General features: G+C 55.4%; 1 protein-coding gene across 6 annotated transcripts in view; it reads right to left on the reverse strand.

Annotated features, from left to right (window-relative positions):
- Mad1l1 (mitotic arrest deficient 1 like 1) overlaps positions 1-12767 on the reverse strand; it is a 296488-nt gene that overhangs the window by 65892 nt on the left and 217829 nt on the right. For all 6 annotated transcript variants that reach the window (XM_060368003.1, XM_060368004.1, XM_060368005.1 and 3 more), the window contains one exon: positions 9071-9278. In XM_060368003.1, the coding sequence (XP_060223986.1) occupies positions 9071-9278 (208 nt within the window). The remainder of the gene's footprint in view (positions 1-9070; positions 9279-12767) is intronic.

A 12767-nucleotide genomic window follows, 5' to 3' on the forward strand; every position in this document is an offset into this window, starting at 1 on the left:
TCCCCAGCATGCCGGGGTGGGCTCTGATACAGCTGTGGGAGCCGTCCCACCCTTCTGTGAGCCACCGTCACCATTATAAACAATCCTGCATGCGGGTTCCTTTAAGGAACCCCAAGAAACTCACTGCTTCACCAAGCCTGGATGGAGTTATTTCTTTGGTCTGTCACTGCCATCTGAATTTGGTGTGAATAGAAATAGATGCCCCGGTCACATAACACAGCTGTTCATAAAAACGCAAGAAGGACAGGGCAGCCGACTCAGAAAAGCACACGAGAGGGCACGCAGTCTCCGGAAGGGGGCCGGAGGACTCAGGGCCTCCGCCTCAAGTGTGACAAGGAACAGTGCCAGGACTGGGTGGAGCTGTGAGGAGCTGGCCAAGCTCACCCATCAAGACAGCGATTTTGGACTAGAACCCGCGGCTCATCTTTGGAATCACAGCAGTGCAGTCTTCGTGCTGTAACTCAGGCAGGCCTCCATCTCACTAGCTAGCCAAGGAGACACTAAACCCCTGACCTTCTGCCTCCACCTCCAGGGGCTGGGACTGGGGAAGGCAAGTATTCTGGCTGGGTTTTTGCCAACTTGATACAAACTAAGGTGATCTGAGAAGAGGGGAACTCCTCGAAGAAAACGCCCTCCTCAGACTGGACTGCAGCCCACTGAGGTATTTTCTGCACTAATGATCGATGTGGGAAGGCCTAGGCCGCTGTTGTACGGTGTTGCCCTGGGCAGGTAGGCCTGGGTCCCTCAAGAAAGAGGCTGATCAAGCCATGAGGAAAGCAGCATTCCTCAATAGTGTCTGCTACAGCCCCTGCCTTGAGCTCCCGGCCTGACCGACCTGTGAGCCGTGAGAGGGGCGTGTACGCCAAATCAACCCTTTCCTTCCCAAATTGCTCTGGTTATGGCGTTTACCACCGCAACAGAAAGCCAGCCAACACAGCAAGTCTAGCTTGGTAGTCTACTGTACTGGGATGACTGAGGATCAAAGCAGACAGATGAAATCGGATTCCATCATCAAACTAACAGGACAAGGCACAGGGTCTAAAACCAAGCCCTTCTGTAACAATCACCCCCAGTGCTGGGGTGAACAGAGTCCTCAGGACAAAGCGCCTGCTACGGAAGGAAGAGCTGATAAATTACACTTCATCAAAATTAAAAACGCTGCTTATCAGACGAAAGCATTAAGAAAATGATTAGAAGACAAACAATCCAATTAAAAACTGGGCACCGATGTGAGAGGCGTCTCAGCAAGGAAGATGTATGAATGGCTAATAAGCTACAGAAATGAGCTCCGAATCATTAGTCATTAGGGAAATGCAACCGCCGAGGATGCTGTCGTCAAGAAGCCAGGAAAGACGAATGGAGGGAGGATGGCGAGCACACAGGGACCCTCACAGGGATGTCGGCAGGTACAACCACTCTGGAAAACAATTAGGTCGCTCCTTACAAAGGTGATGCATGTACTAGCTATCCCTAAATCCCCTTCTACACATAAGACGTGGGCACTGTCTCCAGTGTCCACAGAAACATGACCCACAGGGGCCCACGATGGACACAACCCAATGTCCACCATCAGTGACTCAATCCCTAAAACACGGAGCATCCACACAGTGGAATATTACTCAGCCATACAAAGGAATCTGGATCCATGTGAAGACATGGCTGAATCGTGAAAGTGTTATGCCGAGAGGCAGACACCAGAAGAAAGGCCCGCGCAGTGGAAGGTTCCATTTAGACAAATGTTCTGAAAAGACAAATGGGCAGAGGAAAGATCAGTGATTGCCTGGGGCTGTGAGTGGGAGCGGGAGACGGCAAGGGCATCGGGGACCCATCAGGGTGACGGGAACACTCTAAAGCCAGGCTGTCATGGAGGCAGAGTACTGCCGTAAGCTCACTAAATCATCAAGTTAATTACAGCCTTAAACAGCCGGGGATGGAGGGTGCCGCTGAGCATGGTGAGACAGCAGGGCAGACAGGCCGGTGCAGGCTCCGGGGGCGGGGCGGGGTGGCTTTCCCTCTGTACCTAGCTCAGTCAGACGGACCCCACAACCTCAGGACCCCAAAGTCAGATGGAGCCCCTTACCACAACTTTTATGTTCCCTGTGGTGTGGAATAGAGAGCACGTGCCTTAGCCAAGGACTGCAGACTGGCTACCAAAGTCGCCTTGTGACGGCCCAGCAGGCAGGTGTGCAGGCCACCTTCCGAGAAAGGAAACCTGGTGCGGGTGACAGCTGCCAAGCTAGGCCTGGATGGCTTCCCCTGGGAACCCTGCCCTCACTTAACTGGTGAGCAGTAACGGCTCCTGGCCGGGCCTGGCCTGGCCTGACCCGGCCTGGCCGGGCCTGGCGCTGCAGGTCTGAGGTGGGGAGGTCAGGGCTGCTGTGCGTATCCAGGCTGGCGTTCCAGGGCGCCCGCTTGTTTGATGTGTCATGCAATAAGACGCTCTCACTTCAATTACCGGCTGAATGAAACTGGAGAGAAATCCCTAATTGGGTACTTGGCTTCAGCTACCCAGCAAAGTTTACAGACATGCCAGGAAGGAAAGGAAACAAGGCAGTCAGCCGAGCAGTTCCACGGTGGCTGGGGAATGCGGCAGTCACTCAGCAGCCTGGGCAGGCCCATGGGGGATGGGGCCACAGGGGCCAGGGGGAGGCCAGCTCTGCCCTCTGCCAAGGGGGACTCAGAAGAAGACTCAAGGTCTAGGGATGTCGTTCAGAGGTGAATGTTTTTGTGAGCCTGGAGTTTGCTCCCTGACATCTCCAAAACAAAACAACACCCAAACAGCAAGACTGAAGCTGCCTAAGGCTCCATCCCCAAGATGCCTAGAATCCAGAGAGGGGCAGGCAGGGGTGAGGTGAGACAGTGAGAGAGGGGCAGAGGTGAGGTGAGACAGTGAGAGAGGGGTAGGGGTGAGGTGAGCCAGTGAGAGAGGAGAGATGACCTGATAGGGGCAGGGGTGAGGTGAGCCAGTGAGAGAGGGGAGATGACCTGAGAGGGGCAGGGGTGAGGTGAGACAGTGAGAGAGAGGCAGGGGTGAGGTGAGATAGTGAGAGAGGGGAGATTACCTGAGAGGGACAGGGGTGAGGTGAGACACTGAGAGAGGGGAGATGACCTGAGAGGGACAGGGGTGAGGTGAGACACTGAGAGTGGGGAGATGACCTGAGAGGGACAGGGGTGAGGTGAGACACTGGGAGAGGGGAGATGACCTGAGAGGTGAGGCACTGAGAGAGGGAAGATGACCTGAGAGGAGGGCACTTCATGGGCAACACGCCTGGGAGTGTGGCCAGCAGGCTGGTGTTCAGCTCTGATGGAGGCCTGGGTTCACTGTCAAGGGTCATCCTGGCTCTGGACGAAGGGCCAGTGAAGAAGCCCAGCAGAGTGGAAGCAGACAGAGCGCAGTTTTCACCAGACTTACGGGCTCTCAAGGCTGCCTGGATGCCACTTCAGTGACCCTGAAGGGAGCTAGGCTGTGCTGACAATACTGACACGCCCACAGCAGCTCCCCAAGGCACAGTCCCTGGAGCAGCTGAGACAGGAGGGGCATGAGGACTCCTGGGACAGCTACAGCTTTGAGGGATAGCCTCAGCCCTTTCACCCCAATTCTAGGCCCTCACTCACTCTACTTTGCAGCCAGGGCCACACTCACTATGGGCAGCTTTCAGCTCCACCTGACTGCGGACAAGAAGCTGATGCCTCAGGGTTTGGTGCCAAGTTCCCCAGGGGAGTTCCCTTCCTCAGTCCCATCCAGGCCTAGCCCCTTAGGGAGACCCCAATGTGGGGAGTCCCTTTGACAATATTTGTTCTAGTTCAAGGTCTCTTTCCCACATGAACCCTGAGCTTTGAAGACCTGGCTGGACTCAGAAAAATGGGTGGGAAAAGGACTAATTTGGGAATGACCTGAGGCAGAGTGGGAGGTCCTCTCCCAGCCTAGAGCCAGCAATCAAATCTCATGATTCTTAAAAACAAACTCCCCAAACTTTGTGTATACACACATGTATATGTGTGACATATATGTACATGCAAAGTGTTGTGTGATACACATATGTATGATATGTGTGGCATGTGTGTGGGAGCATGCACACATGCAATAATGCACTCATAAAGGTCAGAGGACCATTCGTTTCTGGGCCAGTCCCTGCCTTGCACCTTGCCTGAGGGAAGGTACCTTTGCTCACCAATGAAGACCCAGGCTAGCAAGCTTCCCAAGTCTTCTGTCTCCAGTCCCCATCTTGCTGTAGGAGCACAGCTTAGGGGGACGGTGTCTCACGAAGTTCACCAGGCAGGCCTTCAACTTGAGCTCCCCCTGCTTCTGCCTCCCAAGTAGCTGTGGTGACAGCCTACTCCCACAAGCTTGGCTCAGGCTTCAAAGGTTGCCCAGTGAGCGGATAAACAGTCTGATTCCGTCTGTTTGAAGCTGCAGACCCTCCGTATCTCTTCAGTGTGTGGCTCACGGTCAGGGTCTAACGCTGTCTTTGTCCATATCACTGAGGAGCTGTCCTCGTGACATCTGTCAGATGGTCTCCACGGGCTCGCTGTTCAGTGCGTGTGCGCTAACTTCTTGTACAAAAGAGATCCTGGCTCAGGGTTGGTTTGTCTCTTTTTATCCCATTTATCTACTTGTGGTAATTATGAATCTTCTTTTTCTTTCCTTTTCTCCTCTTTTGTTTGATTTCACTCTGTAGCTCGGGGTGTCCTGTAACTTGGGCTCCACGTGATGGGACTACAGGTGAGAACCACCGCAGCAGGCCCAGCAATCACTTCTAATCCCAAGTATGGATTAGAAGCCGGCAGCGCTTTGCTTTTCCCTGAGGAAACTCCGAGCACTCAACAGCTGGCCCACTTTCCCTTCTGCTGCTTTACGAAGCACCCTGGCAGGGGTGTGACTCCAGAAAGGCCCGTGGTCCCAGCCCCTGGCTGTTGGCATCGCTGTGGACTTCAGGATGCTGGTCCCTTCGGGCCTATTCCACATGGCCATGGTCTTGGTGGTCTATTTTCGTGGCTCCTTGCAAGCCCTTCATACGTGTTATCAGCATGTGAGGAGATCTGAGGTCTGTTCAGGTTCTGTGCAGAATGTTGCTATCTGGGGGTTGAGCAGCGGCCAGGGCGCCTTCTAGCAGCCAGCCTTAGGCCTCACCATGCTTCTTGGGCCTTCTGATGTTGGATTCGTAGTTATGGTGTGCCCCGGGCCGGGCTGGGTCAAGCTCCAGCCGTGCTCTCAAAGTGTACAGCTGTCTTAGGCTCCTTCCGCAGGGCTCCCTGAAATCCCCAGGAGGCTGGCCTTGTTCCCCATGTCTGCGCTGGCCTGACTACACACGGACAAGCACGAATATGCATAATTAACCACAGCCACGAGCAGCCCAAATCTGAAGTGTAATGGCACCATTCCTGTTCACTCCCCCTAAATGCCATCAGCCCATCGTACAAGGGCAACAGGACATGCTGGAAGCTGAGCGCCAAGCTGGAGACACAGCTCTAGACATAGGAAGGGACAGAGCAGGCCATGGGCCTTGGGCCTGGGGGTGGACATTTGGACCAGGAGTGGAGCATGACTCATACTGGTGAGGGACGTGCTGACAGTCTTGACCCAGGCTGTCACACACATACAGATCTGTACAGCTCACACTGCTACTTTACCACACGAGCCCTGAAAAAACCAAGCTAGCACAGCATCTCCGGCGAATGTGTTTCTTGACTAATGAGAAGGGAGAGAGCTTTAGCTTCTCTTGTCAGAACTGTCAACTGATAACTTCATCCCTTACAGTGTTTGTGTCAGAGCGTGCCGTTAAGGTTGTTTTTAAGAAGAGATGATATTGTTTAGAAAGGTTAAACTTGAGGCTCATCCATTTCATTATTTTTAATGAAGAAATCCCCCCGACCTCCAAGTACTGGGGCTGGAACAGAGGGCCTTCAACCACTGCTAGCACACACTGTATCACTAAGTCAGTCACACTCCCAGGTCAGCTTGGCTTCGCTTGCTACAGGCCAGTCACAGGCCCTGTTTCCTTGGGGAGGGCTGTGCCTCCCAGGCCTCAGTCTGCTCAGAAGTAACTAGCCCCTCACTGGGGGATTCTAGGCAGGTGCTCTACCACACCCCAGCCCCTCATTGGGGGATTCTAGGAAGACAACTAAATCTTCTAGTCTCTGGAGCTTAACTCAGCTTCTTGGACATTCCTAACAACAGAGTGGCCATGTTTCAATAAAACTTTATTTGTGGTACTAAGCTCTGAATTTCATAGTTTCTACAGCATACCAAGTATTCTTGGGATTTGTTGAAAACTAATACTTTTATTTTTATAACATTGTCAGGTTGTTTTGTTTTAATATGGTCCTCCTGCGTCTCTGCCTCTGCCACACAGACTGTATGCATCAACGATACTTGCCTGTTCTGCATGGGAAAGGGCGCTGGGGGATAGGGGCTGCACTGGGGATTCTGCATCATTCTATAGACCTGCAGCGCTGTGATTCAGGGGCTCAGAGAATAGCTGACATTTTCCCAGAACAAGAAGAGCTGTGTGGGGACACCTGAGACAAAGTACCTCCTTTTGCACCTAAATCTTGCTCGGTCCACCCTTGTAACCCCTAGTTACTTCTGAGTAGACTGAAGTCTGGGAGATGCAGCCCTCACCAAGCGAAGCCACCAAGCTGATCTCAGGTCTGAGTGCACTGGGGCATCCCTGAATCTCCTCCGACACTCCAACTGACCTATATCCCAGAACCAGGACCATGGCATGGGGAACATGTGAGTCAAGGCTGGGGCAGCAGCAGTCCTGAAGTCACATGGTCTAACATGAGTGTAGGCCATGGTGTCTCAGGCTAGGGTCAAGTGTCAAATGCTTCAGCGTCAACCTCAGTCAAGCATAATAGTGCATGCTTTTAATCCCAGCACTCAGGAGGCTGAAGCAGGAGAATGGAGAGTTCAAGGTCAGCCTGAGCTATACAGAAAGAACCTGAGCTAATCCTTGCCACCTCCTCCTCCCAAAGCCCCAAACTAGGCCCTGGAGAGTGCCCTCATTTTTGGGGCAGAAGCTGAGATACAGGAGAACTCCCCACAAGCCAGCTAGCTCCCTTGCTCTCTTCCCCAGAGACACCTCGGAGAACCGCTGTGCCCAGTCAAGCAGTGATAAATTTGATCACCTCCAATGTGTCACTCTGACAAGATGAAATTGTTTTAATTTTAATGCATGCCTAATTAAACTGCAATTAACCAGCTCACTGGCAGGGGCCAGAGACAGCAGAGGGCCACACACACTGAGCCTGGGCAGCATTGCGAGGCTGGGTTTTGGTCCCTGTACACAGGGTCAGCTTCTTCGGGAGGAACTGTTTCCCTAAAGAGCCCCACTGGGCTCAGGCTGCTGGGAGCCAGTGACAGGCAGGTCCATCTGCTGCAGAGGCCTCTGTCTGGCCGCCAATGTTGGCGAAGTGGAGAGCTCAGCAGTGGAGGCTGCTGCCTGTAAGCCTGGAGCTGCTAGGGCTTCCTTCTGCCCCATGGAGAGTGCGAGTAGCCTGAGACCCTCGAGAACTGGGCTCTAGATCGGGCTGTTTTCTGTGTCTGTAGGCTCTGTTGTGCAGAAGAACAGACACGCAGGATGTAAGAGGGTTAGTGTTAAGTTCTTTGATTCTGAAAACCTGATACGAGGGAAGGGTGGAAGTGAAGGGGCAAGGATATGCTCTCCATGCACACCCCTGTCCGCTGCTGCTCCTGAGAAGAGAAATGCCGAAAGCCAACATGGTCTTAAGCTGCCATGGGTGCTATACCATCTGCTCCTTACCGCTGACCCCTGCATAGGAACCACAGACTCACAAAGGACACTGCCGACCTGGAGGCCTGTCAGAGCACGCACCAAAGCTGGCAGGTGTCCCTTTAGCCAGGCAACACGACCATGGGTAATAACGCAGATGGCAGATCATCTGGGGTGCCTACCCCATACCGGGACTCTCCGCGTAAAGCCCCAAGGTGCTGACTGCTTCTCAGGGCACCTCAGCCTAGCAAGACAAAAGGAAGGCTGCGCCAGCCATGCTCACTGAGACGTTGGGTCCTCGGGGTACCAGGCCCCTGAATACATGCCTTCAATCAGCCTAGGACCCCCAGGTTCTGGGTGACACTGTCTTCAGGAGCTCTCTCCATGAAGGCCCAGGGCTGATGCAACAAGCACAAGGGAGCCAGAACAGAAATGCAGGGATGAAGAGGGCAGGATCTGCCTCTGCCACTCCATCCTGAGATCCCCGCTGCGGGAAGGGCTCTCTGGTGACAGTTCCACCCTCCCTGGATCAAGGACTCTCACTGCAAATGCCAAGTGCCTCCACAAGACCAGATGACAGATACAAGGAAAGGAAACAGGCGTGCTTTACAGGATGAAAAGTAGTTGAGAACCATGAGAAAGACATGAACTCCAAGACAACAGTGGCCCGCAGACACATCCCAGCACGGGTGGCCTGAAGCGCCCCAAAGGTAAGGAGACAGGAGTGGCCTCAGGTCAGGCAGGGCTGCTGCAGAACCTGCTCCCAGCATTCTCTTGCCCCAGTCTCTCCCCACTCAGACCCAGTGCAATCCCCTTCCTTGTACCCACACGTGTGCCCTGCACAGCTCCAGGGCAAAGCAGCTGGGGCAGGACCTCATGGCGGACTTGCTCACCGAGGCTCAGTGACTGATGCCAGTGGCCACTGCAATGCGTCAGGGGTGACAGGCACACGCTCTGATGGTTGTTATCCTGATTTACTGACTGGACAGGGTGGTGAGTGGCTCTGCCTCCACTAGTCTTGTTCTTCCCTAGAATCTGGGGCCTGGCTGCAAAGGGCCCTGGGCTCTGTGACGCGTGCTTAGGCCAGTGAACGATGGCCCTGTTTTCTCGGAGGATTGGATTTACTCATGATTAATGGGCCACATATAAACTGATAAATGGTATTAATTTGTTTTGGGGGGTCTGAGACAATCTTAGCTGCTTGCAAACTTGGATGACTAACCCTGTTTGTGAAGCCTGCAGGGCAGCAGTACCTCTCAGTTGGCTGCAAGGGCCAGCGGGCTCTGTCCCTCCATGAGGCCCAGAGGTCCCATGGGCTGGGCAATTTCACCTACCTGCCACCTCCTTGGATGAGGGCAGGCTGGAGACAGCCTCCAGGTCAGCAGGGATGGGACCCCCTCTCTCCAGGGCGTGCACGAGCCCCCGCAGTCGCTCACACTCCCCCTGCAGCCGCTCATGGTCCTCACGCTGGCGCTGCCTGGCCATGCTGGCCGGGTTCAGACTCAGGTGCAGCACTTTGGTTCGACTCTGGTTGTAGTCACCCTAGAGGAGCAAACACAGCACAGGCTCACCGGATGCGGGTGAGGAGCTCAAAACACAGAGCAAAAGCCAGGGGGGACTTGATGATAAGCGTTTGATGGAACACAGGGCGTCGTGTGGCAGCTGCTGTGACAATTGCCTCAGCACCCTTGTGCAATGTGTGCAGGCGAGACTGTTACCAACCTGGGTTCTGATCTCCTACAGTGCAGTGGACTGCTGGTAGAGAAAAAGAGCCAGTCTTCCTCTCCTTTGGCTACCCCACCAATCCCATGCTCATTCTACCTAAACATGAAATTCAATGCCAAATTCCAGAAGAGACAAGAGGCACAGGCTTGTAAGACCAGCTAAACCATAGGCTGAGGAAGAAGGATTGCAAGCAGAAGGCGAGTTAAGGCCATACAGTGAGGGCAAGGGTAGCATGGGCTACTTGGTGAGACCCTGTCAAAACAAACAAACAAACAAACAAACAAACAAACAAGACTGGAGATGAGTCTCAGTGGTTCACCACTTAAGTAGAACCCAGCAATGAGGGGCTAGGAGTGTGGCTCAGTGGTAGAGCCCCTGCCTTGAATCCCCCTGTGAGGGGCTGGGGTGTGGCTCAGTGGTAGAGCCCCTGCCTAGAATCCCCCAGTGAGGGGCTGGGGTGTGGCTCAGTGGCAGACCACCTGTCTAGAGTCCCCCAGTGAGGGGCTGGGGTGTGGCTCAGTGGCAGACCACCTGTCTAGAACCCCCCAGTGAGGGGCTGGGTGTGGCTCAGTGGTAGAGCCCCTGCCTAGAATCCCCAGTGAGGGGCTGGGGTGTGGCTCAGTGGCAGACCACCTGTCTAGAACCCCCCAGTGAGGGGCTGGGGTGTGGCTCAGTGGTAGAGCCCCTGCCTAGAATCCCCCAGTGAGGGGCTGGGGTGTGGCTCAGTGGTAGAGCCCCTGCCTAGAGTCCCCCAGTGAGGGGCTGGGTGTGGCTCAGTGGTAGAGCCCCTGCCTAGAATCCCCCAGTGAGGGGCTGGGGTGTGGCTCAGTGGCAGACCACCTGTCTAGAGTCCCCCAGTGAGGGGCTGGGGTGTGGCTCAGTGGCAGACCACCTGTCTAGAACCCCCCAGTGAGGGGCTGGGGTGTGGCTCAGTGGTAGAGCCCCTGCCTAGAATCCCCCAGTGAGGGGCTGGGGTGTGGCTCAGTGGTAGAGCCCCTGCCTAGAATTCCCCAGTGAGGGGCTGGGGTGTGGCTCAGTGGTAGAGCCCCTGCCTAGAATCCCCCAGTGAGGGGCTGGGGTGTGGCTCAGTGGCAGACCACCTGTCTAGAGTCCCCCAGTGAGGGGCTGGGGTGTGGCTCAGTGGCAGACCACCTGTCTAGAATCCCCCAGTGAGGGGCTGGGGTGTGGCTCAGTGGTAGAGCCCCTGCCTAGAATCCCCCAGTGAGGGGCTGGGGATGTGGCTCAGTGGTAGAGCCCCTGCCTAGAATTCCCCAGTGAGGGGCTGGGGTGTGGCTCAGTGGTAGAGCCCCTGCCTAGAATCCCCCAGTGAGGGGCTGGGGTGTGGCTCAGTGGCAGACCACCTGTCTAGAACCCCCCAGTGAGGGGCTGGGTGTGGCTCAGTGGTAGAGCCCCTGCCTAGAATCCCCCAGTGAGGGGCTGGGGTGTGGCTCAGTGGTGGAGCCCCTGCCTAGAGCCCCCCAGTGAGGGGCTGGGTGTGGCTCAGTGGTAGAGCCCCTGCCTAGAGCCCCCCAGTGAGGGGCTGGGGTGTGGCTCAGTGGTAGAGCCCCTGCCTAGAGCCCCCCAGTGAGGGCTGGGCGTGGCCCAGTCAGCCCTGTCTAGAGCCCCCCAGTGAGGGCTGGGCGTGGCCCAGTCAGCCCTGCCTAGAACCCCCCAGTGAGGGCTGGGCGTGGCTCAGTGGTAGAGCCCCTGCCTAGAACCCCCCAGTGAGGGCTGGGGTGTGGCTCAGTCAGCCCTGCCTAGAACCCCCCAGTGAGGGCTGGGCGTGGCCCAGTCAGCCCTGTCTAGAGCCCCCAGTGAGGGCTGGGCGTGGCCCAGTCAGCCCTGTCTAGAGCCCCCAGTGAGGGCTGGGCGTGGCCCAGTCAGCCCTGTCTAGAGCCCCCCAGTGAGGGCTGGGCGTGGCCCAGTCAGCCCTGTCTAGAGCCCCCAGTGAGGGCTGGGCGTGGCCCAGTCAGCCCTGTCTAGAGCCCCCAGTGAGGGCTGGGCGTGGCCCAGTCAGCCCTGCAACACTTGTTTAGTATGTGTACCCTGGGCTCTATTCACAGTTGCCCCCACCCCCCGCCCGATGACTCCTGGTGCAGTCACTGAGTGAATAGGCTCATGATGCCTATCCTGTATCCCTGTGAGGCCTGTCATCTATTCCTCTCTGCAATAGGTCGGGGGGAGGGAGGAGGCAGAATCGAACAAGACGGCTTTACAGAGAACTCTGACTGCAGAAAGGAGAGTGCCCACAGACTTCAATCTGGTGCCCACAAGCAGCACCTACCCATCATTGCTTCCCCAAGCCATGACAACCACAGGAGAGCAATGGCTGATTCTAGCAGGCATCCCAACATGTTCCAAAGCACTGACTGTGACTAGTGGCACCAGAGAGAGGGTGGGCAGAGTGCCCACGCCTTACCTGTTACTGCATGCGCATGCCAGCTCCAGAGAAGGCAAGGCAGGGTGTAAAAGGCTAGACCTTGACCTTGATTTATTTTATGACCGCTTTGCCTGCAGGCCTATGTGGATTCCACAAGTGGCTGGTGCCCGCGGAGGTCAGGAGGGGGTGCTGGACTCCCTGGAACTGGAGTTACAGCTGCAAACCGCCATGTGGGTGCTCTTCAGCCATCTCTCCAGCCCCCAAAGGTAAGGACGAGAGTGAGTGTGAGGGCACATTACTGTCCTGGCAGCACAATGGTGGCGACGTCACAGATAGGACAGAGGATGTGCTGGCATGGGAGAAATGGATGGAAGCTGGTACAACGGCAACATTCAGGAAGCTGAGGCGGGAGAACTGAGTTTGAGAATTATGGGTTAATCTGGGTTACATCAGAATGGGGAAGAAAAAGAAAACAGGACCGTGTGTGTAGGGGGAGACACATTTTGCTGGAAAACACTCTAGGCCCCAGGGAAGGAGGTGAACATCAGGGAGGGTTGTTCTAGTCCATCCACCTCAGCAGCTCACACCTAGATGCTATGCGAAACTCAAAAGCAATCAAGAGAATGTTGGCCACTGAAAAACAGGCAAAAGGGAGAAACACTTCACAGGCAGAACCCAAAGAGCCAATGGCTTTGGTATAAGTGAGCTGTCAGGAAAGCACAAAATGCAGTCAGCGAGAGGGCCATGTGCCTACTGAAGCAGCCATCCCATGCAGAAGGGCTGTGCATTCCAGCACGACACTGAGTGGACAGGGGTGTGGTGACCGCAGCGTACCAGGTGGCGCAGCCACTGAACGGACACACACCTCCTGACCTGTGTGAGGGGGAGGCTCTCTGCTGCCCCCACAGAGTGTCTGATATGACTCA

This window comes from Meriones unguiculatus, chromosome 15 (assembly GCF_030254825.1).
Source record: "Meriones unguiculatus strain TT.TT164.6M chromosome 15, Bangor_MerUng_6.1, whole genome shotgun sequence".
Lineage (NCBI taxonomy): Eukaryota > Metazoa > Chordata > Mammalia > Rodentia > Muridae > Meriones > Meriones unguiculatus.